Genomic DNA, 27,937 nt, shown 5'->3' with positions numbered 1-27,937 from the left:
TCACTAAGCAATGTTGCAACAATCATTAGCTTCACGTAGAGGAAGTTTGCTCTTCTCCACCTAACCAGTATTAATAATTTCTAAACAAAGCCGTGTCAATACCTATGGTACTGAAGATAGTCGGAAGTACTTGAAACTGTAGTTCATGATTCCATCAGTATCTTGCATAGTGCCAGATACGCATGCCAATTGATTCCGGTCAGAAAATTGATAATTCGCGTAACTGCTGGATAACGGCATTGAATCAAGTTTTTTGAGACATCATCTGCATATCAATAAAAGATGATTTAGTATCCCCCGACACGCTGCGCGTGATTGAAAATGTGTTATGTAGATCCATCAACGACGTCAGCATTACCGTGCCATCACTCGAGAGTCGAGACGAACATTAATAATCGTTAGTTGATTTATTATTGACTGGTATAATTAATAATGCCTCATTTCATAACAATTCATGGTAAAAAGCATATTCCATCATCATCATAGGGAAGTGAAAGCGTCTAAAAAGGAGCAGCATGCAGAGAAAGCCATAGAAACATCGCGCTAACAGAGTAGATTATCATTAATTTTATCCCAGGACTGCTGAAGCGACAATCTTAAGCCACCATTATTATGACTCATCAGTGCTGACAGTTTCCATCCCAGTTAAAAAGAATTAGGAATTAATTAAAATCGCTATTGAAATAAATTTTATAATTTGCCCTGATGAAATTCGAATATCATCGATGGTCAGCCAGTGTGTATCGTCTCAAAAACCCTCCTTTACTGAGATTGCGACATTCAAATTCACAGCAAATAATACCGGATGGATAAGGCTAAAATTATCTAGTATTCAAATAACATAAAATCTCTTAACAATTTCATTCCACAATGCAAATCAACAATTGAATGCAAATTTTGAGTTAAGATTTGGCCAAACAAGAAGACTTTGTGACTCATCCCATTTGAGAATAAATCAAGAGTAAATTTTCTAAAGCCCTGAACACAACACGACTTGTATGAACGACCTCATCATACATGCCTAAATGAAACCAAAGAAAAATAAAACGTTTCTCGATCACAACAATGAACGTAACCTTAAAATTATAAATAAAGCATCAGATTATATAACAAAAACAAAGACATAAAATCATTCACTAGCATAGAAGGAGCGGTGCTTGATAATGGAGGTAAGCATGGAAGTGGTAGTATTACAAAATCACGTCCACTTCACTGTAAATTATGCTAACAGACGAGCCCAATACGAACGTTCGACAAATAATTATTAAGACTCTGAATAGAAAACATAAGTAAAATTATACGAGAATTAAAAGAAGTCGAAGTCTGAAGAGGCAGCAAAATTTGAGGGAGCAAAGACGTATCTCAGGATTTGACCGTAACCGGATTGCCGGATGCATCAGGATACGGCGCCTTCAGTTACCTGCACATTAAAGTATTCATTAGCCACATCAAGATAACAAAAATACAGAACATTAAAATGATAAAAAAGAGAGTTTATCTCTATCATCAACAGATTTGTCAATACTCACCTGCATGGGCGAGGCAACAATATAATCAGATCCGAAAAACGAAAAAATGCTATTTCTACCAAGATTTCAGCCTCAATTTATTGTAAAAATTTGTGGTACTTTAACTATGTAGCAAATGCCCTTCAAAATTCCTTAAACCATTCCTTTAGGGTATTTCCAGTAGCAATAATATATACCTACCTGCCAAGATAATAGTGCCTATTATCATATCAATTTACACTTGCTCTCGAAACAAATTTACAGGCCTACACAGAAATTTATAAAGGAAATTACGTTTTCAGTATACAGTAGTGCAAGCATAGATGTAGGTACTTAGTTCCAGTAGGGTACTTCATCAGCCCCACTAAGTTGGAGCCACATATGCTGAAACTTATCTTCTGCTTGAGTGTGGCCTAGCTTCGTAAAAATTCCTTCCAACAGCCAAATTCACCAATCATAATTAGAGCAGAACATTAGCCTTGATACCTAAAGCTTGCTTTCACACAACCAGCACCGGTCCATGATAATCAAGCTTCCCTGTATACAGTGGGGGGAAATAAATATTCGTACACTTGAAAAATCGTATTTTAATGTATGTAAGTACACAAACTGAACAGGAGAAGTGAGTTATATTATGTATAGAGGCGCATTGTATTCAAAAATAGCATCAATAGAAATTAAATCTCAATGCAACAAAAATTAATGCAACATGTTAACTTCTTCGGGTCAAAAAAGTATTCGTACAAAACTTGTTTTTAGTTGCATTGAGATTTAATTTCTTTTGATAGTATTTTTGAATACTATGCGTCTCTATACATAATTTAAATCCCTTTTCCTGTTAAGTTTGTGTACTTACATACATTAAAATACGATTTTTCAAGTGTACGAAGTTCACTTTCAAGTTTCCCCCCACTGTATGTACAGTAGATCTCACCTTTAGCTCTGGCCTGTGACGTCATACATCCCTGTATGATGTGTTGTATGCAATTGTGAAACTCCTTTATGATGGCAGCTTCTGTTTGACGTCTCTCAAGACCCTGTTTCTGGGAGCGTGCGGCTGTGGCGAGAATACAGCCACATGTGGCGCTCACAACTTCTTGGCTGATACGGTAGCTCACGGCCCCACACGGTGGAGACGGCCCTCTGCTGCTTCCCACACCCCTGAACACAAGGTGAATATAATAATAGGATTAAGGGGTTAAGCAAACTCTAAACAATTACCACAGGCTTGCTTCATTAGAACCCATATAAATACAGTCCGATTCTCAAAATAATTGAACTAGTAAGCCAAGCCCCCACATAACACTTAGCCCAAAATACATAAATTGGTAAACGAAATTCATGGTTGATTGCAGCTAAACATAATAAACATATGTATTAAGGGGCACTTACTTAAGAGCACCAAATTTAGAGGGTGAGGCTGAAGGCACAGTGACAGGGAAGTTTTTCAAGGCGTTACTGCCGCCATGATTATTGCTACTGGTGCTGTTGTTGCGGGAGAAACTTCCGCTGTTGGTGCTGCTGAAACTGCCACCACTCGAGAACCCCGAGGAACCGGTGCTCTCAGGTTCAGCATGAGTGCTGCACGAACTAATGAGGCTACTTGTGCTGCCGATGCTGCCAAGTGAGTCCATTATGCTGGACGTTAAGGAGTGCGCAGGAGCAGCGCTCGACATGATGGTGGAAGGGTCTGGGGGAAGCTGCATCAGCTTCCGTCGTTCCAGCAGCGTCGCGTTGTCCACATTCTTGCAGCCATAACATTTGCACATGTTCGAGCATGGGATTTTTGCCTGAAAATTGTAAATAATTGAGGCAGGAAAATGTAAAAAAGATAAAATAACAAGTTCAATGTACGCTTAATAATAATGCATACAAGAACATAAGTAAATTTAAATCGAAACAAATTTAAATGTATAGAAAATTAATATTTCTAATTATGGGTATCGTAGATTATTTGTATATATGGGCGTTGGACTTTCCACTTGACATTCTCTCACGAAGAAGAAATAATACACCTCGGGATTTACTACTTTCATTAGGCATTATTATCTGTTATCAGAAGAGAACCCACCTCGTAGCACTCGCAGTAATTCTTGAGGCAGCCTGATCGCTTGCAGTTACAGCCTTTGTTATGCCGACGCTCTGTGCTGGTTCCTCCTTTGCCGATCTTGGGTTTGAAGGCGCTCGGGTTGCGGTCAAGGCACAACTTTATGGCTTTTTGTCTTTCCTCCTCGTGGTTTAGATTATTGTAGCAGTTACTGCAGTTGCAGTTATTGCAAAACTCCCCATTGGCGAAACAATCACAGTATCTGAAAATTGAAATCACACAAAAAATCTATGACACGCTCTAAATAGTCTTTCCCTGTTAGAATCACAAAGAGAAATGTTTCACAGTCAATATTATCTTGAAATTTTTCTAATATCGTAAGTCTAGAGCATAAATCCGTCATTAACTTCTAGGTTTCCATCAACCAACAAACCTGTTTCTTCGCTCAGTAAGTGGAAAGTATTGCGTCTATTACGTTACTATACGAAGTAAAATGCTAAAAAAATGCTTATGATTCTAAACATCAGGAAGTGTTGCGCTTGGAAGAAAAGATTTCCTTAACAATATTTTCAAAAGAGAGCAGAGAAGAAGTAAGTAACTCACAGCTTAAGACACTGGCTTTTGTTGCAGTTGCAGGGTTTACGACTCTTGATGCCGTTAGCATCTATGAGCGTCTTGGGAGGGGGTGGGGGCTTGGACTGGGGGGCGGTGGAGGGGGAGGGCGTGGGAGGAGCAACGGAGGGGGCGCTCGTGTTGACAATAATTGGGGCAGAGCTGGGTGCCGGCGCGCTGCTCTGCAACTGATCAAAAATTTATTAATCAAAACAACTGTATTATGATTATAAACATTTTACCGGAACCAATTTATCCTGTTTATCAACTCAAAGACATTTATTCGTTAGGCATTATAAGAATTAACCCTCGAAATAAGATACAATCTGCCGTGATGATATGTTCCAGGGAAATAAAAGCCCAAACTGGCTTGTTATTACATTAAATTCCCGCGGCCCCAGATTACTAGTTACCATACGAAACACTGCGGACATTTTATTAGTAACATATTTTTTTATGTTAATTCAATGTTGTCGGTTAATTTGGTGGTTGGGAGCATTTGCATACCGCAAACAACTTTAAATAACAAGCTGATCTCGTTGCCCAATACCAATTCCTTCATCATCACTGTTACATACTTCAAATAACACCTGCAGTAACACCATAACACAAAATACTTCACATGACACCCCAGATAAGAAGGAACACCACAACACAAAATACTTCACATGACACCCAGATAAGAGGCAACACAACACAAGATATTCAAGCATGCGAGTCGGTGCGTTCAAAGATTTCTCAAAAGCGACACACTTTATGAGAAGACATGTCAGCAGACGCAACAACATCCTTTTTCAAATTTACACTTGTACTCTTTCATCTTATAGATACCACCACTCTAAACAGTCAGGATTACTCAGAGGAGACAGAGCAATCTAACTTGGTTCCATTGACAGGCTACGTTCAACTATAAAACCCTCGTACCAAACACTTGGAAAAAAAAGTTCCATTCAATGGCAACTTTTATCCATGGAATATGGTGACATAACCATTTTTACCTATACATGTATTTGAAGTCCTGCAAATGGAATTTATTTACCTGACTGAGATATTGAAGGGGAATCATTACGACGTTTTGCTTCTGCCCGGACACAGGAATGATGACGCACTGCTGCTGTTGTTGCGGTTTATTGATAATCTGTCAATAGAGGAATATTTGTATTAAAAATGACTAGTCTGAAAAACAGTGCACATCTCCCCGGACTATCAAATTGTCATATCAGATTAAGGTTTTCAACATAGCAAATGATTCACGTGAATAACCAACAACTGAACACGGGCGTTGCGTCTGATACATAAACCACGATGCATTGAATATGGGCTCTAATGGCTACTATATGGTCATATACCATTATGGTTACTATATACAAAATTTAATGTCCAGGGGTCAAAAAAATATAAGAAAGAAGGTTCACAAACACTCCATAGACATTTATTCAACCGTACATTTTATTTCACTACATGTTAACTACCAGGAACATTTTATCACAGTTGCCCACTCATATAATTTGCTTCTTAGTGGTGATGACTAAACATAAACGAAAATGAAAATTCTCGCGTAATCCACAACACATTTTTCACTATTTAGAGATGTGAGAAATAAATAATCAGAACTTAAAATCAATGCAGGCAGGAGAAGTTCATACCTGATTATTAGGTGCAATGGAGATTGGTCGTATTTTTATTTGTTGAGAAGGGACGGGAGCAATGGGCTTGTGGCTGCTAATGGGACTCATTAATCGTATGCCCACAGTCTGCAAATACATAAGACAAATCCATTAAAACGGCACTTTTAAATCGATGAACATGCACTCATATTCACGAAAATATTTGGACCATCCAATTTGCTTGCTCAGAATACAAGGTAGCTTTTCAAACAAGTTTTTTCCTGTTATAATGAAGGTCATTTTTATCTCTGCCTTCTACAACCAATATTGAAGCGCTATTCTGAGCATGTTACCTTAAATCGAGACGAGCATTGTCAACATGCTTAGCAGTACCTCGCAATCTTCAAAATCATCTTTGAAAATCTATGTTTCTTCATCAAACAAAATGTAAGACGCAATAACAAGTAGCATAAGTAACTCACCTTAGCACTATCTTTATTGTTGTTGTTATTAAGGACAATACTGGGTGCAGAAACAACAGCACTGGAAGCGACGCGTATGATGGGCTGCTGCAATGCTCTGCCATCGCCAGCTTCACTGGGATTACGGATAAAAATTTTCTGCACTTGCGCGCCGGGTTTAGGTGGAGGCAAAATTTTAACTGTCCCACAGTCCTGCAATAGAAGTAGTAATTTAGCTAAGTCTTATGTACACATGTTGCGAAGTAAAAAATACAGAGAATATCAAAATTCAAACCTCAAAGAATATCCTTACATCTTTTAAAGATGCCGGAAATAAAACAATTGGAGAAAGTTACCAAAAAATTTTCAATCACATCTTCCAAACATTTGTGGAGGATGAAAACTAAAAAAAAACAAGCAATTAAATGTTGACTTCTGTTGCTTTTGAATGAAATTTAAGCAACATGAATGTATAACAGAAAACAATGACCATAAACAACGTTAGCGTGCAATCCTCAAAAGGGACCACCAATATAACGCTGAAATTAAGGAGTAAATGCGTACAATACCATAACACCCAAATGAATTGTTATGTGCACACCAGAGTAAGTAAATACCGAGCACACTTACTCTCGATACTTGGGGCTGAGCTGGGGAAATCTTGGGGGTGGACTTGAGGAGGAGGGGGTGGGGAGTGGAGCCCCCACCAGGAGCCAGGACAATGCGGCTGCTGCTTATATTGTTGCTGCTGCCTCCAACCTAATAATGATAATCAATACTAATAACAACTGCAAGCGTATCATTATCGTTAGAAAAATGCTGTTACTGACACAAGCAGCAATTCCAGAGATCTTATTACACATAAATGAGTCATAAAGTTAGCGCTTTTCCATAATATTTTTAACATGGCACGCGGCGCGTGTCTCTCCAACATTTATAGATAAGCACTTGTCTCTATAGAAGGACAAATAAATAAAATGCTAAAGAGCGGGACAATTGGATACCTACTATACTTATTGGCAAGATAATTCCTAACTTTTACATTTTTAACATGAACATTATATACTCAAACTTTTTTAGCATTGAATTGAAATGAATGTCTTTCATTCTAAATATTAATTATATACTTAAGAGGTATTCAAAATGACAGTGAACTAACCCTTCCTCTTTAACATGGTAATTAAATCTAATTACAGTCACCCTATAAGCCACTGTCTCATAAACGTGGCCGTTGCATACTTGTTTCATGACGATCTTGGTAGGCGACTGCTGTACAAGTTTTGAGGGGGAGATGAGGCCGAGTTTCTGGGCCTGCTGCAGCGTGAGCTTGGTGGTGCTGGGTGGCGGTGGTCCCAATGTGTCCTTGCTGGCCACCGCCGCCATCGTTGTTCTGGCTGAGCTGCCGCCAGCGCCGGTGCCACTTAAAATAATGGTGCGTGTGCTGCTGGTGGCTGGCAACAAGCGTATTTGCTGGTGCGTGCTGCTGCTGCTTGTGTTGTTGATCACCACTTTAGATATCACCTGCAAAATGAATACATGGTAAATATTAGTATCCTTCTGATGGTACCATTCAAAAGAAAGAAGTGCCGTCATAGAAGACGTTAAATAGAGATTAATGAAGATAATGGTGGGACACTTTAGGAACATTCTACCATATCACTTGTGATTAGTGATAAGGCACAAAAAATGTGCTGTCTAATAACAAAATTTCGAAAAAAATATTGTCCAATGGAACTAAACAGCCTTATTTAATCTTTCATCTATCAGGAAAATTTTTTTATAACTAATAATACACCTATATTATAACAACAATATTGATTACTGCCTATATATGTAATATATATATATTTCAAATATATACATAATAAACTAAAACTAATTTAGAAAATTAAGAAGATTTTTAAGCAAATTAAAGTAAGTAAATATTCTTGGATAGATTTCATATTGAATTTATGAAATCAAGATTTTTCAATATAATACCGGTAGGTACCTATTTAAAGTTCATTCAATTTTATTAATTATGGGAATTATTGGATGGATCAACACAGAGCCCAATCTAAATTGAAAAGATAATAAATTGGGGAATAAAGGTAATAATTTCAATAATGATGACAAAGCCGCTATTTTAGAAATAGCTACACATAATGCTAGAGAATCAATAGTTTTATTACGAATAAAAAATTTTAGAAAATGTTGGACCAATCAAACGCTTTCAATTTGCATTGGCAAGGCGACCCTTGAAAAGTGGGATCATATCAGTAAGAATTTCTTCACATTCACCGGTGTGGCCGCATTTGAAATGGAAAGCATGGTGATTTCAGGTTCATGGTAATTTGTTGTATAAGTAGTCAGCACCTCAATACAATTAAGAATTAATGTATTTACAAAACAACTTAGGAGATTAGCGCCATTATCCTTAACATCAAAAGAGACGAGATGCACCCAATTTAAAAATGGCCATATATTCTATAACAGTATTTCAAATATAGATTTATGCTTAATTGGTTTATCTTTTTCATTTCCTCAGCATCAATCCAGGGACTAAATTTTTGGCCTCCTCCTATTGCTCAGCTTCTACATGTTTACCAAAATATCTCTTACAAACTCAATTCCTTGAACCACAAACAGCAATATTCTCAAAATTAACTTATAGTTTAAAGATTCTAAATAAAAACCTAAGTAACGTGTTATTTTTTTGGGCCAATGCTTAAAAAATGTGTATCTTCAAACTGCATGTTTTATATCCAGATCACAATGCTGTAAAATAGAATTGCAGCTTAAAAAGCCTTGAATGCATATTAAAAAGCGATAGTTCAAAATCTTACCAAGATGATTTGTATGCTGGTAAATCATGTCTGCAGTCAGATAAAAAACATCGTAACACTTAATAAATTACCTACAATGAAAAATGTGTTTCTTCAGTTAATAAGGATCTTGATAAAAAGTTGCATTTTGCTTCAATTTTGACGAGGTCCCAGCAGAACTCACACATTACAATTTAGAGCTAATAATACCCACCAATAAGAACCATAACAAGACAGAGAAATGCATTCACAGCAGTAAAAAGTAAACAAATATTCTATATTAGTTTTGCACATTATTAATGGGTTGTAAGCCAGCTCACCTTATTGCTGTTCTGCATTTGCTTGACCAGGATTGGTCCGGTGCTCGTCCGCACTAATTGGAAATTAGATAAATCAATGGATTTCAATGCAACTCCTGCTGCTGCTCCCTCTTGAGGCTTGACACCTGCATGGTCCCCAAACCCCAAGCTGGGGGGCAGCGAGGAGCCAGTCAGAGGCTGCTCGTCCACCATCATGGTAGTAACGCCCAGTGAGTCAAGGCAACTATTGTCCACACTAGCGTTTGCCAGGCCTACTAGCTGAAAACTGCTGCCGCCGCCATCTAAGAACCATTTACAATGTTATACTTCCTCTTTGTATGCATTTTGAAGAAAATTCGTTGCAGATGAAGGTAACAATGCAATAAAATTACAAAGAAAAACTTGCCCAAGAAAATAAAACATCCAAATAAAAATATAATATTTATATATATAACATAAAATATAAGATAAATCTCACTGATTTATCTTGCATAAAAGACTATATCCAACAGGATCAAAACACATACTTCAATTTTGTTGACCTGTTCCTTCTCAGTTGATAAGGTAAGCTAACCTGTGGCAGGAATGATGTGTGGTTGTTTCTGTGGCTCCGTCATAACATCAGAGTAAGAAGAAATGTCACCAATGCTGCTCTCATCATCTTCCAGACTGTCATGGAAGTAACTTGTCACGTTCACAGAGGATGAATTTGTTTTTGGTAAAGGAGAAGACTGAGGTGCAGTAGGACTTGAGATGTAATTAGTTGTGTGGGTTATGTTGTTGGGAGATGAACACGAGGTGAATGAAGGAGCAGTGCTGGCCAATGTGAATATGAGAGATGGTTGTTCACTTGTGAATGACAAGGAGGCAGAGGGAGGGGAACTGTGACACAAAGCTTCTTGGTCTTCTATTGTGCTGAACATTGACTCCATGTCACCTGGCAATTAAAGTGAAGAATTGTAATAACACGGCTCAGATTGGCAGCAATAATTCTATAGCATGTGCCTGTGTCACTTAATAACAAGTGAATATAATTGCTCTCAACTTTCAATGCTTAATATACCATTCAAAAATTTACAAGTACCAAGTGCATGAATATTAATACTGCTTTGTACTTCCTGCAAATGCTTTTTTATCTTGCGCTGACAGTGCAAGTTACACAATAATTTATATTTACATAGTCCAATGTGTTCTACATAGATGTTGAACATAAAATAGGATACTTGCATCACTTTAATTTTTATATATACATTCATTGACCTATATACAGTTAAAAAAAATTGCAGCAAAATTACCTATTGTAAAATTGACAATCAGTTTGGCTAAATTAGATTTTAAAAAATTTCATGATTTTACATATATGCAAATATGCAAAATGTTGCATATTTTGCATATTGCATATTTGCATATTTCTCAAAATATGCAAAAATGTTGAGAACAACCCAATCCTATGGTGGCTTCAGCACAAAAAATCAGTGCCACCAAGACAAGCAGAAAGCTTGTATCAAGAGACCACAAGAAAATTTTTGCATTAGGTACCACTATCCATAACAGAACATGTAACTACCTATATAACTTACCAACAATATTAGGTGTATTGCATCTATTATGAGCCATTTTCACCTTTATAAGCTTAAATTGCTGAGAGATGTCAAAATATCCAAAGTGAGCACAAGTCTGACAAATTTAATGCAGGGCCATACAAGTAACAAATGACTGACCTTCACTGGGGTGTTGCAGGGGCATCATGGGCCGCGTGAGGGAGCTGCTTCCATCCACTGAATCGTCCAGCAGCTGACCAGTAACAGACGCAAACTGTAGTGCAGAAAAATAAAAACCATTGTTGTCTCACACTTCTTAACATAATTCAAGGCATTTTCAGATTGTAATAAGAACATTTTAATGAAAATCACCTGACTAATGTACAGCAAAATATAGTTAAAAGGAGTGATTGTATCAATGCATTGGATAATAATAATGAACAATGGTAAAGTGGTTTTCAACGCAGCAATTTGAAGCATATAAAAACAGCGTATTATTCAAATTCAATACAGAAAACAGCAACAGCATTCATTGCTGCTGTTTATATATTAAGGATATAATTAAGAATTTGTTACATGCATAATGCTGTGGAGCATTCAATAGCAAGTTGCTTCAACTTTTTTCATTCAAGTTAGTATATTTTCCAACGTATAAGGTCAAAAATTCCACTTTGACATGAACTTGATTGAAAGTATCACAATTTGAAAAGGATGACAAAAACCTAGTTGAGTAAAAATGAACATTTTAATTTTAATTGAATACAGACCTGATCCTGAGGCAGTAAGACAGAAGAGTTGCTGCTGCTGGTTGTGTGGTAGTCAAGCTCTACAAGACTGCCAAGTTCTTGTTCATTAAGTTCTCCACCAAAAGGGTTAGCATCAAGCATCAAGTTGGTTGAACTGTTATCCACTGTTGCCCCGCCATCACCACAGCTTTTGCTTACCATGATCATGTTGCCTATATTACCACAGAAGAAAATTGTATCAAATTACATGGCAAAGGTGATGTAATTTTATACAATTAAGATAAAAAATATAACTGACAATTGCAACAACTGAATCTAAAATTACTGAAATAGATACAAAATTCATGTGATATACAGATAGCATAAGCTGAATCAGTTGCAAATTATGTAAAAATAGTGGTTTGATTAACCCTTTAGCGGGCAAGCATTGAAATATCCAGAAATTAAAATTTCAGAAACCATTTCAAGATAGTAAGAAGTATTATACAATATATATATATTTATTTCTATGAATTTTTGCAAATTTTGCCTATTGAAGGTTTAAATCACACTTGAAGAATTCAATAAATGCAATCAGTACACAAAATTTTTCTATATAATTAAAATTCAGTTTATGCAAATGAAAAATTAGAAACATAAAAATTTAATTTAATTAAATTTAATCAAGTTGCCAAAATAAATGAATATATATATTTATACTTCCACTTTTTGAAGAAAATGCAGAATGAGCGTCAGTTCCATTGTCCGAGTCAAAACCTTCATTTAAATGCTCATATTTCAATTTGTGGACTTTGCAGCTGGTGATGCTATAGATAGAACGATGGTCAGATAATTAGTGATTGACTGAGGCATTATAAGGATGCCTCAAAAACTAACAGGAAGCCGTGGTGAGGCTTTTTGTGACGCAATTTCAAGTGATCATATATGGTAACTTACCCGTGAAAGGGTTAACCACATCCCTTCAAAACTTTCAGAATGTCGAGTAGTGCCTCCAAAATTGAAATATTGTAATCTTTTCATGCTTTTCATCAGACCATCATGGATTTAAATATGTCTCTATTTTTATTTACAGCTACTATTTATCAATTTTAATGTGCACCTAGTCTGTATCAGTCATTTGCTGTCAGCTATGTTGATAAAAATTTTTAATAATAAAGAAGCAAAATGGCAATAATCATCTATCATTAAGCTACCTTTATATCTTCTTGGCAATGCATTTGGTACCAATCTATTTTGTGCTGGATTTTACAGTTTGGCACAACTCCAAAATGTAAAGCAAGGACTTTTAGAGCCAGACTTTACAGTTGTGCATAACTTAACTGAAATTATTTCACTAAGCAAATCCCAGCCACAATAATATTGAATATATAATAAATACAGGGTGCGTACTAATATTGAGAAAAAAAATTCCAGGACTTTTCCAGGACTCGTATATGACAGGTTTAGCATGACAAAGACCATATATGCATCTTCTATCATCTCCTACAGTTGATAAATAGCAAACGTGTAAATGAATAGAGCAGGCAGACACAGAAGAACAAAAATGACACAAATCTGGAAATCAAGCCCACACCTTTATCATTATGAATTCAATAGTGTCAAATCACAATAAATATTGAGTAACGCACACAAGATTGTACATGATGTCTGGTCAATACAGTTCAGAACACTCTTCAACACCACTATCCTTACATTCAACTGGCAGCTATTTCATCAACTTTTTCTTTATTGTTCAGTTCATGAGTGTCTAGCTCCTGTTGCTTTGTTTTCAAAGATCGCCTCATGGCGTTGAACTTTGTGATGATTTTCAAATCCACCTTTCTCTCCATCGCTTCTGCATATTCATCTGCTGCTTGCTCAAGCGCCTTGATGCCCTCCTTCATGCACCTTTTCTTCTTCTTCAGTTCATCTAGCTCATCCAACAGAGCCTTCCTCTTCTGGGTTTTCTGGGCCTTTGCATTCTGCTCTTTCTCTTCTGCCAAATAAGTATTGTAGGCAGTTTTGGCAATCCTAGCTGCAAGCAGCATCTTCTTGGTGATGGTCATCTTGTCCAGGCCGCCAACATGGATGCAGGAGGATGTTGGCCTAGTGATGAGGATGCAGGTGCACCAGTGCTGAAGCTGCACATGCACCAGTGACATCTCAGGCACACGCACGTGTAAATGACTTAGTCTACTCCCCATGGGTAACATAGACACAAGTTCGAGCGGTTGAAGTTGTCGTACATGGAGATGGCTCTGATTGAGGCCAGAAATTCGGTCCTTTCATTCTCATATTTTTAAAAATGGATTTGAGTTCACAATTGTGCGTTTGAAGACTGCATTTGATAGGAAATATAATGCCTGGTAAAATAATGGCAGCGTATGTAAAATAGAAGACACCTAAAAAATACTTAACAAAATTAAGGGCAGATATCATTTGCACCTGAGGTTGTAGCGTGACATGACAACCCGTGGCGATTAGGGTTATCACACGCAGCACAGAAAAATACTTTTTATTTATTTGCAAATTCCAGTAGTATTTTCCATAATCTGAAATTAAATTCCAGTACTTTTTAGGCCTGGAAAATGAAAAATTAAATTCCAGGACATTCCAGATTTTCCATGATTGGTATGCACCCTGTAAATAAACCTCTACATTACTAAATCAAATGATATTCTTAGATTGAGCTAGTGATCCAGCATCAACACTATTCAATGTAAAAATAATCAAAATTTACAACTTGCTACCGCATAGACATTCCAGAAAATTGAACAAAAGCTGCTCCCAAATTGAGACAAAAATGCTCATGCTAACAGTTGATTCCATGCGTAGGTATACATAGCTCCGTTTGGTTTTCTTGCATATAAAATAAAAATTGCTCACTTTTGTCTCCACTTTTATCTAACTTGGAGTGAAACAAAAGTTTTTCTTACAATTTTCATAATATAATTTTTTTTCAATATTCCAGACACAGGATGCGTAATGGTATTTAAAAAAAAATTCCATGACTTTTCCATGACCATCAATATAATTTTCCAAGACTACAACAGATTTAGCATGACTGAAAAGACTAACCATGCATATTTTACCATCTCCTACAGTTGATAAATAGCAAACCTGTAAATGCACAGAGCAGGTAGACACAGAGGAACAAAAATGACATATCTGAAAATCAAGCCCACACTGTTATTATTATGAATCCAATAGCATTACATCACAACAAATATTGAGTAACGCATGCAAGATTGTACATGATAATGCCAGTACAGTTCAGAACACCCTTCAACACCACTACTCTAACATTTAACTGGTAGCTATTTCATCAACTTTTTCCTTTATGTTCAATGTAAGAGTGTCTAGCTTTGTTTTCAAAAATTGCTTCATGGCATTGAACATCAAGATAATTTTTAAATCTCCCTTTCTCTCCATTGCTTCTGCATATTCATCTGCTGCTTGCTCAAGCATCTTGATGCCCTCCTATGTACACCTTTTCTTCTTCTTCAGTTCATCAGCTCATCCAACAAAGCCTTCCTTTTTCTTCTGGTTTTCTGGGCATTCACATTCTGTTCTCTCTCTTCTGCCAAATAAGGATTGTAGGCTGTTTTGGCACTGCCAGCTGCAAGCAGCATCTTCTTGGTGATGGTCATCTTGTCCAGGCAACCAACATGTGAAACATGATCAAACACAGCACGCAGGGCAACCACCGTTTGCTCTGTCATGTTGTGCATCATGATTTCCTTGTTGAACAAAAACCCTCTTTCAACCAGGGCTTGGCCATGAACAAGAGCATGAGCATCTGCACTACATTCCAGAGCTTCTTGTAGGTGCTCTTTGACAGAACGGCATGCCAAAAAAATGTCCAGTTGATCAGAAGTTGAAAATGCTTGAAACTGTGCATTCAGTTTAATGCAATGTTGTGATTCATCTCTAAAGTTGCACATCTCATTGCACAACATCTGTGTTAGAGTTGCAAAACATCCACATCTGTGTTAGGGAATCTCTTGGCATCCTTAGTATTTGTTTGGGACATAGCAGTCCCAGGCCACGATGGATCGCCGCCTCTGATTATCGTTCATCCGCCCTCATTTGGGCCACCTGATGCACGATACTGTTGCTTGCTTCTCGCCGCTGGTAGTGTTGCAGGGGAGGTCGATCTGCAATTGTGCTCAGGAACACGTCTAGCTGTCTCTTGAAGGTCTCCAGGGTGAATTCCCCCTCTCTTAGATCCCTTGGTAGGGCGTTGAACAGCCTTGGTCCTGCCACGGAGAGTGATCCTTCTTGCAGGGATTGAAATCTGACTGCGGATCTGTTACGCAGGGGAGGGATCTTGCACAGTCTCCCCCTTCTCTCGTTGTGATAGGTCTGAATCTTGAAGGTCTCGCTCTCAAAGTTTGGCACCATTCCGGTTATCATTTTCCATGTGTACAGAATGACATACCTCTCCCGTCTCCTCTGCAGTGAGTACAGACTCAGTCGCTGTAACCTTCCCCCAGTAGTTAAAATTCTCCATCCCTCTGATCCTGGAAGTAAAGGTTAGTTGGACTCCTTCCAGTTGCCGTATTGCGCCTAGTGTGAACGGAGTCCAGAGCTGGCAGCAGTATTCAAGAATAGGTATTACAAGGGTTCTGAAGAGTGTGATCATCGGTTCAGCTTCTCTCGTTCTGAACGTCCGCCAGATCCACCCCATCTGTTGTCTACCTTTTGCGGTTATTGCCGGTATGTGATCACCAAAATTGACCTGATTGTTCATCAACACTCCTAGATCGCGAACGAATTGCTTCTCTTCGATTTCCGAGTTGTCAGGTGCCAGGTAGCAGTGATCCATTCTAGCTCTTCCGGTTCCTCTGTACCTCAGGACCTCAAACTTGGTCCCGTTGAACTGCATGTTTTTCACTAGGACCCAGTCATATAATGCAGAGAGGTCTTCTTGTAACCTCTCACTGTCCGTCCTGTCCGTGATGGTCATTAATATCCGGGTGTCGTCCGCAAATGACGATGCAGTGGCGTGGTTCACTGCCACATCTATGTCGGCGATGTGGATGAGGAAAAGGATTGGGCCGAGTACCGTTCCCTGTGGTACTCCACTCTTCACCTTAGCCACGCTCGATCTTGAGCCTCCAACAACTACAGCTTGTAGTCTTTCTGTTAGGAAGCTGTGGATCCATGCCAGCAATTTACCTCGTACTCCCAGCAGTCTTAATTTTCAACAAGCAAAGTGAGACAATTCTTCAACTGTCTTGTTGGCTTCCTTACAGTCCTTCTTGATAAAGACTTTTGGCACCAGCCATCTCAGCTTCCTACCAAGGCCACATCTGACAAGGCTCTTGTCCAATAGTTTTGGACTGCAGCCTGCATGAAGTCCCATGCTAGTGTCTTGAAAGTGAGAACTTGCAGTGCACTTGCCTTTGTGTCTGCAACTGCAAGCTGTTTTTTTTATTGCAGTCCTGGTCATGTAACCAACATCATCCTTATTGAGGGAAATCAAAATGCTTTTTCTTCCATGACTTTCCGTGACCTGAAATGAAATCCAATGACTTTCCAGGTTTTCAATGACTGGTATGCACCCTACAGATAGGCAGAACCAGAGACAAAAAATTTAATGATTCTAAATGTTGTAATGAAGTTTCAGCTTAACTTAATACTGTGTTATTTATATTTGAAAGCAGCATGGTAGTATAGTCAGAATAGCACAAGTTTCTTACTTTCTCTCTCAATATGTAAATTGAAGTTTAATTCAGCAAAGTCACTTGCTTGCATACCTAGTGAATTAGTAACCATAGATCTCTATTTGTTAGAATTTATACATTTTTAATTTAGCCATGATTTAAACTAATTTCTTATATAAAATAATACTGCTATCCATGAAACTTTATTGGTCTACTTATATAGTTATAGGACTCAAAATTAAACTCAAGAATGAGTCTAGAAAAGTCTCTGCTTTGACGCTATGCATTCTTGGTAAAAAAATATTAGCCCATCAACCTGGAAAATCAGTCAGTGGCCACCAAAACTGAGACAGAAAACATCAGTTCTTGTGGACAATTTCACCAAATCTTAATTATCTTATGGTCCTTGCCTAATTTCTCAAGTAGATATCAAGTAAGCAACTAGCTATAATTATCCCAGCAATTTGGAAAATCACCCACAAAAGTGATTCTTTTAGGCAGCAAGCTTAGAAAAATTTTGTTTAATATTTCAGAGTGGATTCATTAAGAAAATCGCCCAAAAAATTATATTTTTTAGCAGCAAGCTTAGGAAAATTCTACTCAATATTTCAGATAGGATTCATTAATAAGATTTCTTTCTAAAGGAAAACTGGCTTTTGTACAAATATACAAGTCCTATTCCTATAATAAGCTATAAATGTATCAACTTGCAATTTGGGGGAGACTGAAGCCTGAGCCTTGAAGGAAAATCAAGGAATTAAAGAGTGCCAACTGCCAAATTCCTCCCTAGCTCATTACTCACTAGGTCTAGGTTCTGGCCTCTGGGAAGCAATTCAAACTGATTGGTAAAGCTGATACCTAATAAAATTTGTTTTCTAGAAAATAGATCTAAAAAAGAACTAACACAAACAGACTTAAAAAGTTTAAGTTGAAGCCTTTATGTTCTCAATGAATTTTATACCTTTTTTGGATATTCATAGGAATTAGGTCAGTAGCTAAGCTTAATACGGTAAACAAACTGTGAAGTCACGTTTTCAACCATAAATTCTATTTCTATCTGCCTTCTACGGAGACGATAGCGATAGCACTTTGACTTTAGCAGTGTTTACAACGCAAATTTTGGTAATTTTCACGTTTATTGATATTCATTTAAAAATCAAAATAATGAAGGAAAGAGGAAAAATTCAAATGTATCACAAGACATGTGTACCTTTGAATAAAATTTAATGATATATGCTAAGAGTAACTGGCTTAATTGCTTAATTTACCGCAAACCAGAGCTTCTGAGAGTCGGTTTCCTGTGGCTTAGAGAACTCACATTTATTTATTGATCATTCATGTATTGGAAATAAATCCAAGTTATAACAGTTCCAGGAGACCTAAATATTTTATACGAGTGTTATAACAAATACAAGAGTTACCTGGCAGCCAACTCACCAGGGTTATTTTGTGGCATTTTATACTTATTTAAACATACGCGCCCACCATTACGAACTACACTAAAAGACAGCATCGAGAGGAAAACAGAAGGCACCCGACATAATCACCTGATTTCTTGATGATCATATGAGGTCATTTTATGCAGCAAAATATGTCTAATAGCTAAAATTGACCTTTGATTGTTCAACTTTAATGCTTTATTGTATAATAATCAGAATAGAATCCGTTTTGGAATATTTTATCTTACCTCTGTAGTGGTAAAATTTTGACGTTGCATCGTCATTCCTGAGTTGGATGCGCCAAAAATGAAAGTCGTTCACTCAACAATATTATTACATTCTATGCACAAAATAATAATTTTATTCCATTATTTCATGTATGATTTTTGCAATGATAATTCGATTCCATAAACTCTGCAGTATATCCAATTTGCAAACATTTTGCAGTCAATTTACCTGCAGATCTCATAGTATATGAACAAGTTCCTGCAACTGCTGTTATTATGACAAACATTTCCAAATCATTATTAAATTTTGACCTAAAACTTGACGGTAACAAAATCTATAGATTTCACAAAACTAAGACAGTTCTATATAGGGATGCAACCTTCACGTGTCGGACAATTTTAATGCCGGACTTGCGGCCGGTCTCCAAATTTAATGACCAATGATAAGTTAGTTAGTTAGTTTAGTGGCCAAATGTTTACTAGCGCTTCAGCTATTAAGCTATCTCGCACCGAAAGTCAAGATGAACATCACCATAGAGGTGGAAGGTCTCAATTATTCATCACCCACAAGGGGCGGAAGGTCTCAATATTGTCCAGCCCGCTGAAGCTGGCTCGAAAGAAGCAGCGTTAGCATCTCAAAGAGACGAATAATGTAAGGAATCCTACCTACAAAATAACTTAACCCCACAACTGAGACCTACAGTCAGACACCGCGAGCTCAGCGGTGGGGCGCTCAGGAACAATCCCCCTAGGAACGCGAAATCCCATAGGACTTCTGACGAGCACAGACACCCGTCAGAAGTCCCCCCTGAGGGGGACCAATGATAAAATTAACTCGAGCTAAACATAACAGTTAGGTACTAATAAATACGTTTACAAAATTACATTGAGCTCCGTTCGCTAATTTTCCGAAAGGATCTTGCCGGCTGAATGGAAAAAAGCTCAAGTGACACCATTGTTCAAAAAAGTTTACAAAAGCTGTCCGTGCAACTATCGCCGTCAGTTTGACAAGTGTCGTTTGCAAGGTAATGGAATCTGTTGTGAGTGATCGACTGACAATTATCTGGCAGTTAATAATCTCCTATCAGACTGTCAACATGGCTTCATTGCCGGTAGGTCCTGCACCACTAACCTCTTGTCTACTCTCAATGAATGGACCCGCCTGCTGGACGAAAGGAAGCCAGTAGATGCTGTGTACCTCGATTTTGCCTAGGCATTTGACAGTGTCCAACATGAGCGGCTGTTGCGTAAATTGAAGTCTTTGGGAATTGAGAGTAATGTATTCAAATGGATGAGAGATTTTCTAGTAGGGAGACGATAACGTGTCAGTATTAATGGGTCCGTATCAGACTGGGCTTCAGTGCGCAGTTGCGTGCTACAAGGTAGCGTTCTCGGTCCTGTTTTATCCGTTACGTTTATAAGCGATCTTCCAGAAACTGTGTCTAGCGTGTGCGCGATGTATGCTGACGACACAAAAGTTTATAATAAAGTGAGTAATACGTCGCAAAAATACAGTTGCAAGGTGATCTTGACCGGCTGGTTGACTGGGCTGATAAGCGGCAGCAGCGTTTTAACGCTGACAAATATAAAGTTATCCACTTTGGTAAGAATAATGATCAGCAAGATTACAGTATGAGAATACACGGTTGCGACGACAGAGTGATGATTTCGATGTCAAGTTAATGAAGTTAATGGCGTAATGTCAAGTTAATGAAGCCAATAGACGACTTTGACTGATCAGACGCTCTTTTGAGTTCCTAGATGCAGAAGCGATGAAGCAGTTATTTGTTGATGTCGTGCGTCCGAACCTAGAGTTTGGAAACGCCGTGTGGTCACCGAAAGACGTGCAACAAGGATAATTCCGAGATTAAAAGGCAATCCTTATGAAGTAAGATTAAAGATTATGAAGCTTCCAAGCCTCTGTTATCGACGTCTGCGTTGTGACCTCATTGAAGTATACATGTATACCCGGGGTTTATACAAGGTCCCAGAAGGATTACTAGAATTTGAAAAAAGAACCAACAACAGTGGCCACAGCTATGAATTAAAAAACTGCGTTGCAACACTTCCATGCGACAACATTTCTTCTCGCTTCGAGTCACCGACATGTGGAACAGCCTCCCTGAAAGCATCGTTGACGCTCCGAGTATGAACGCCTTTTATGGAAAGATCGGGTTCAGAAGGCCGGATCCTTTACTTACTTCAGAAGGCCTTGTTATCTAGTCACGAAAAGTACATGAATCGGCAACAGGTAATGAGCCTGTTTCTTCAGTGCCGACACTTCTATTGTATTACTTTGGGAGAAATTTCTTGGTCACTGCAAATTTGAAAACCGGCCTCAGAAATGCCGGTCGTGTCTCCGTATAACATAACACAACATAATATAACATAACATAACATAGTGATCTCGGCTTTGAAGTTTCGACCTGATGTGGCCTGTCGCCGATTCTTTTCCTTTTCGTGCCTTGTTCACAGAAAATCTAAAACGTGTCATTTGACCGATCTTTTGATGACTGACGATAGTTTGAACTAGCTACTCGACTTCCACCGGGTTCGATATGGTGCTAGGCATTTCAAATCTGAACATATATTTTCCCATAGCTTTATCTAGTCTGTTCCTGAACGCGTTCATACTTGGAGCGCCAACGATGTCATCGGGGAGGCTGTTCCACATGTCAGTGATTCGAAGCGAGAAGAAATGTTGGCGCGTGGAGAAGTTGCAGCGCAGTTTTTTTAGTTTATAGCCGTGGCCCCTGTTGTTGGTTTTTGTTTCAAATTCTAGTAATCCTTCGGGGATTTTGTATAAACCATGAATATACTTGTATACTTCAATGAGGTCCCCACGCAGACGTCGATAACTGAGGCTTGAAAGCTTCATAATCTTAAGTCTTTCTTCATAGGACTTGCCCTTCAAGCCTGGAATTTCTAAAGTTTCTACCTGGAATCGGTCAAGCATTAAACCGCAGCTGCCACGTATCAGCCAAGTTAACTAAACTGACAAGATCATCTTGCAATTGCGCTTTATTTGACGCATCCTTCACTGAATTATAAACTTTTGTGTCGTCGGCATACATGGAGCACACGCTGGACACTGCTTCTGGCAGATCGTTTATTAAAGCAACGAACATAATATGCCCAAGAACGCTTCCTTGTGGCACGCCACTGCGCACTGATGTCCAGTCTGGCACGATTCCGTTAATACTGACACGTTGTCGTCTACCTACTAGAAAATCTCTGATCCATTGGAGTACGTTTCCCTCAATTCCCAAAGACTTCACTTTACGCAACAGCCGCTCATGCGGAACACTGTCAAATGCTTTAACAAAATCGAGGTACAATGCATCCACTGGCTCCCTTTCGTCCAGCAGGCGAGTCCAATCGTTCAACGTAGATAATAAGTTAGTGGTGCAGGATCTACCGGCAATAAAACCATTTTGACAATCTGATAGGAGATGGTGAGCAGTCAAGTGATCTATAATCCTATCCCTCACAACAGATTCCATTAGCTTACAAACAAAACTTGTCAGACTGACAGGGCGATAGTTGCCGGGGCTGCTTTTGTCACCTTTTTGGTGACACCATCCCCTGTTGCAGGGGATCTCACTTGAACTACTTTCCAGTCGGACGGCAAAGTTCCTTCGTTCAAGGTTTTTTGAAAGAATACTCTCAATGGGCCAGCCAGAACGGTTAGCCGTATAACTCGCAAACAAAGGCAAAATCTAAAAAAAAAATTCCACGAGCTATACATCCTCGTTGGGTTGTTAGGAATGTATATTCAAATTTTATTTAAAACCTGTTCAGCAGTTTATAAGAAATTTCTTGGTCACTGCTAACTTCAACCCGTTTCACCGTATAACTCACGAATGAATGTGAAACGGAAAATTTTTCACGAGCTAAGCATCACCGTTATGTCCTAATGAATATGTGCACCAATTTCATCGAGCTGCGTTTATTAGATATTCCGTGAGACCGGCTGCGAGTCCGACCGTAAAATTGTCCGAGACGTGTCAGCTTCGGGCTAGAGACCTCAAATTTTGAGACCTATGATTTTTCACCAAGCACTATTTTAATCCGGCAGTTATTATAGATGAGCTTAATAATTTCTGTTTTGTCAACTGATACAAATGATAAGACATCATTACCGCCTTCAAAAACATTTATATAAATTTTCATCATTCATTCCAGTAGAGAAACATCCGAATTAATTTATTATGAAACGGCGTTATATTTGAGAACCAATACGATACGATAATTTACTGAAATATCGCAGAAAAACAAGAGTAGGGAAATGGAATGGTTTTTAATTATTAATAATAGGTATGACAATGATATTATCCCGTGAGATACATTTGTATTCCTCAAGGAGAGAATCCATACAGGTTTAAATAAATTTTAGAGGATTGTATAAAATAAATATATGAATATCAGAGATTATTACAATTAAAGGAAATGCAGGTAACCAATCAGAGTGTCACTTTGAAAGTAATCTCACAAGTCGTCGTCCAATCAAAGATACAGAGAGTCAGCAACGTCAGCCAATCAAGGGACAGGTCACGAGGACGCCGAGCCAATGAACAATGAGTGACCTTCAGTCGGTCTTAAGCCATCGCCAAAGAAGGTTGGGAACTCACCCTTTCCAGTACCTGGCGTGGACGGCAGGCTAGGTAAATTTGTAAGTCATTGCGTTTGCTGGGTGCTGCTAAGTGGAGTAATGAAGATCAATGAATGCATTTGAGTGAGCAGCGCTCTTTGTCGGGCTCATCAAGTGCAATCTTGTCTCTATCAAATGCATGCGCCTCGCTGATCACAAAGCAATGTCTTGGTAGTAACTCTTCGTGTTGTGGCAGGTCATCAAACATCTTCAGTGTCAAGGCGTAGTGATCAAAAGCAACTGTCACTGACTGAGTACAGCGGACTACTTGAGATACCCTTAGGTACGTATTTATAAGAATATGGAATATATTACTAGAAATATTGCAGGCATGTTTGGGTAGAAAATTGCCTCTGGTGTAACAGGTGTTACAGAGTAAATTATGTTGCAAGGGAGCTTGTGTTGCAGGGAGGCTTGTGTTGCAGGGGAGCTTGTGTTGCAGTTTGTGTTGCAGGGGAGCTTGTGTTGCAGGGGAGCTTGTGTTGCAGGGGAGCTTGTGTTGCAGGGAGGCTTGTGTTGCAGGGGAGCTTGTGTTGCAGGGGAGCTTGTGTTGTGGGAGCTTGTGTTGCAGGGAGCTTGTGTTGCAGGGGAGCTTGTGTTGCAGGGAGCTTGTGTTGCAGGGAGCTTGTGTTGCAGAGGAGCTTGTGTTGCAGGGGAGCTTGTGTTGCAGAGAGCTTGTGTTGCAGAGAGCTTGTGTTGCAGGGAGCTTGTGTTGCAGGAGAGCTTGTGTTGCAGTGGAGGTACGAAGATGGAGTCCAATAAGTTTATTATACTTCCCATCTTCGTTCAAATTGTTTCATCTTAATTGCAATTTCGCCCACTAGCTGGATTTTGGTATACCATAGGCGTTCTTTGGGATTAATTATATATTAATTATAATGCTCCAGCAGAATATGCTTACATTTTAGCTCATTTTCCCTTTGCCGCTTGATAGAAATCTAAGGTTTCAGCATTGATTTGACTGAGTCTACTTCTTACATCTCTTTGCTGCACATTCTGTCAGTTATTTCTGCAGCTACACGCATGCTGCCGTCAACTGGAGCAGACTGTGTAATTTAATCCTAAGCCATTTTGTTGAGCGTCTCTCCCAGTCTTCTCTGGGCGCCATTTTGCTTTCTTCATCTTACTTGACCATCATTAGACGACGGTTGGTGATATATACTGTAGGTAGAAGCTTATAATTTTATCCTCTTGCAGTAATTTTAGACAAAGAAAACTTTAACGTTGGAAATTACTTCATTGATAACACTATCCATGTTTCCACACCATGCGCCGCGACCGCCTTAAATCGTATGAATTAATGCCCGTTCGTTATAGCTTGGTAGTTAAATAATGTGCCCTGTGCCCTGTCTCGCACCTCATTATGATAATCAATTTTTTACAAATAATAAATATTTAATGTCATATATAAGTTTCCACTACACTGAATATTGCAACACTCAATGCCCACGCTAAGGAAAAGTACTGTTGACCTAATACCCGTAGACATCAACAATTGACGGGGATTTTGGTGTCTGATCGAAGGTTTTACTGTCCAAAATTATTAGACAAAGGCAAACTATTAATTGTTAGGATGCATTCGAAAGTTAATTAATTTCAATTAATGTTTTTAATTTAATTTATTCGACATCTGGACGCCTATGATTTAATTTTACTACGCATTATTTTCTTCTGATATATTAAAATTTCGGCCATTTAACACTTTCTAGTTTATTTTGGCGCGATAGCCTTTTCCGTACAAACCCACAGGACCTAAATTGTGACATAATCAATCTTTTCACCAATTTAATACAGGTAGCTGCTAACATTCAATGAAAATATATCTAAACAAAGCATGCGTATAGATTATTTTCAATAGCACAAGGAAAATATATAATTTGCATATTATGGTACTACGCCTGTATCCCTGTATACGTACATACTAGAACCTACTCATGCGCGTAAGCTCTACCAACATGAAAATATAGGGCCTCTCCAGCATTAAATGACATGTACCATTTAGGGTTAATGTTAACGCGGTCTGCCTCGGTTATAGCGTGGCCTGCCTCGGCTATAGCGCAGCCTGCCCCGGTTATAGCGTGGCCTGCCTCGGTTATAGCGTGGCCTGCCTCGGCTATAGCGCAGCCTGCCCCGGTTATAGCGTGGCCTGCCTCGGTTATAGCGTGGCCTGCCCCGGTTATAGCGTGGCCTGCCTCGGTTATAGCGTGGCCTGCCTCGGTTATAGCGTGGCCTGCCTCGGTTATAGCGTGGCCTGCCTCGGTTGTAGCGCAGCCTGACTCGGTTGTAGCGCAGCCTGACTCAGTTGTAGCGCAGCCTGACTCGGTTATAGCGCAGCCTGACTCGGTTATAGCGCAGCCTGCCTCAGTTGTAGCGCAGCCTGACTCGGTTATAGCGCAGCCTGACTCTAGCGCTGCCTCTTTAGCGCTGTTTGCAGATCGCGTCGAAGTCTTGCATTTTTAACGCTAATGCGCTTACCGTCCTCAGCGCTCAGCGTGCGCACAGTGAAGTTTGGCTCGTCGCTCCCAGTGCGCAAGGTTCTTACGACTTGCAGGATAATTTTCTGGAAAGACAGACGTCACAATTTCGGTGTTTTTTCGCCTGACATCATCTTTGCATTCCGAAATCAAATTATAAATGAGCGTTCGTAAATTTGACGATAATGCTATGTGAGAGTGATAATTTTCAAGGATATTATAGTTAAATTTGAAGAGAAAATTTAGACCACGAACTAAAATCATCTGTCTAACTTTTATAATATTTGTAATAAATTTTTATTATCAGATTTTTGTTTCAAAAAGACTTTATTAGTTCGGCCAACTATGTGAAACCATTTAAACGGTCCTTCTTCTCAACTTCAAGATAAGCCATCTCGATTTTTCAAACAATTATACCAGGCGTCTGATTACAGGAAGCTTCATTATTGACAACTATACGTTATTGTCATAGATTAGACATTAAAAGTAAATATAATTTAATCACAGTAAAAATTCGATTAATTACGGACGAAGCACTCATGAGGACGTGACAATTAATTTGAGATCCATGGCAAGTTAGAGTTCATTTTTTATTTTGCAGAATGCAGTTGTATCCCATTCCGGTCGTTAGACCAGCCTCTCGGGCTCGACGCATCTCTTTTAACTGACGGTATAACCGAAGACACGGTTCACGTACGGTCTTAACTAGAGGGGAATTTTCTCTCAGTTAATGAATTATTCAGTCGTTTAATGAATCGGAAGGTATCAAATTGGCTTATTCTCTGATACAAAAATGTATACTTCTTTAAACAACCAAAACTGTGTCAATTAAACGACGTTATGAGAATTTTTTGTAAATTGCAGGCCATATTCTCGAAACATTTAAGCAGATTACAGAAGATGACATATGAATGATAACCTTCACAAGGTTCTCATATGATATCATTTATAATAATTTGCATCATATAATCAAAAGGCAATATAAATCGCTTTTATAACTTTCAGCCCCTTCACTCCTCAAATTCAACCTTATAACTTGGGGGAATTTCCTGTTCTGATTCCACAATTTTATCCCCATCCTCACCCACATCCCCGTCTTTTTTACCCATTCCTCCCCCACTCGATCTTACCAAAATACAGCGCACAATCCCCCGCACTCTAATGGAGCCTCAGGGGTCTTACTCCTGATATCAATTAGGCAGCTAAAGTGACCTCTCATCCTTGAAAATATTCCTCGTCTCAATGGCCTCGTCTCCCCATACAACAAAATACCCTCGACCCACTCAATTAAATAAATGCTCCAATCATGGAATGTTCATGTCAAACTTGGCACAATTCTATAAAAATCGAAAAATAGCCAAGTCATTGAATCAATAATAACTGCGTCGTTCTGGAATTCTGCAATAAACATGATTAATATTTATTAAGCTGACGCATGAATTAATGGATGATCCTTGCGAGGTCCTCAGCTTTGTTCGACGTCAAAATTCTTTATCATGACGAAGCTAAGTCGTCGGACGAGAAAACGTCAAACGACGCGTAGTATTTTCAGGTAATTGCGACGCATGTTATTTTATGTGAAGAATTATTAAAATCTCTATTTTGTTATTAACTGCATTGCTTGAATGTGGGTATGTATGTATATATATGCATGCAGTGTATTTTGTATGTATATGCATGAATATTCATGATTGATTGAATGCATTTCTGTATGTTGAGTGCCGAATTCATCTCATATAATGTCATTGGCCAATATGAAAATATAAAATTGAAATCTTAAACACCGTTCTCAAATTTGCTATACTCAAAAAACGTGAGCGATTATCGAACAGAGTAACGCAATTCGTTTGTAGCCTAGGTCAACGTGTGACTT

General features: G+C 38.6%; 1 protein-coding gene across 3 annotated transcripts; it reads right to left on the bottom strand.

The window, feature by feature from the left end:
• Window positions 1–678: 678 nt before the first annotated feature.
• LOC108683003 (protein lin-54 homolog) lies at window positions 679–18,762 on the bottom strand. 3 transcript variants are annotated; one of them, XM_018172276.2, is made up of 15 exons: window positions 18,711–18,762; window positions 11,647–11,837; window positions 11,060–11,153; window positions 9,913–10,275; window positions 9,360–9,640; window positions 7,475–7,756; window positions 6,866–6,994; window positions 6,257–6,448; window positions 5,814–5,921; window positions 5,207–5,305; window positions 4,159–4,355; window positions 3,580–3,817; window positions 2,901–3,298; window positions 2,443–2,669; window positions 679–1,420 (listed from the first exon to the last, which is right to left on the bottom strand). In XM_018172276.2, the coding sequence occupies exons 1-15, from the start codon at window positions 18,727–18,729 to the stop codon at window positions 1,413–1,415; spliced, it is 2,826 nt and encodes a 941-aa protein (XP_018027765.1). In that variant the 5' UTR covers window positions 18,730–18,762; the 3' UTR covers window positions 679–1,412. The 3 variants fall into 3 exon arrangements, with proteins under 3 accessions (XP_018027765.1, XP_047739219.1, XP_047739220.1); XM_047883263.1 differs by having other exon boundaries at window positions 11,060–11,132; XM_047883264.1 differs by lacking the exon at window positions 18,711–18,762 and adding an exon at window positions 18,592–18,700.
• Window positions 18,763–27,937: the final 9,175 nt, after the last annotated feature.

This window comes from Hyalella azteca, unplaced genomic scaffold, assembly GCF_000764305.2.
Source record: "Hyalella azteca isolate HAZT.00-mixed unplaced genomic scaffold, Hazt_2.0.2 contig12403, whole genome shotgun sequence".
In the NCBI taxonomy this organism is placed as follows: domain Eukaryota; kingdom Metazoa; phylum Arthropoda; class Malacostraca; order Amphipoda; family Hyalellidae; genus Hyalella; species Hyalella azteca.
Note: the sequence above shows the minus strand (reverse complement) of the source record. Positions and strands in the feature narration are given on the sequence as shown.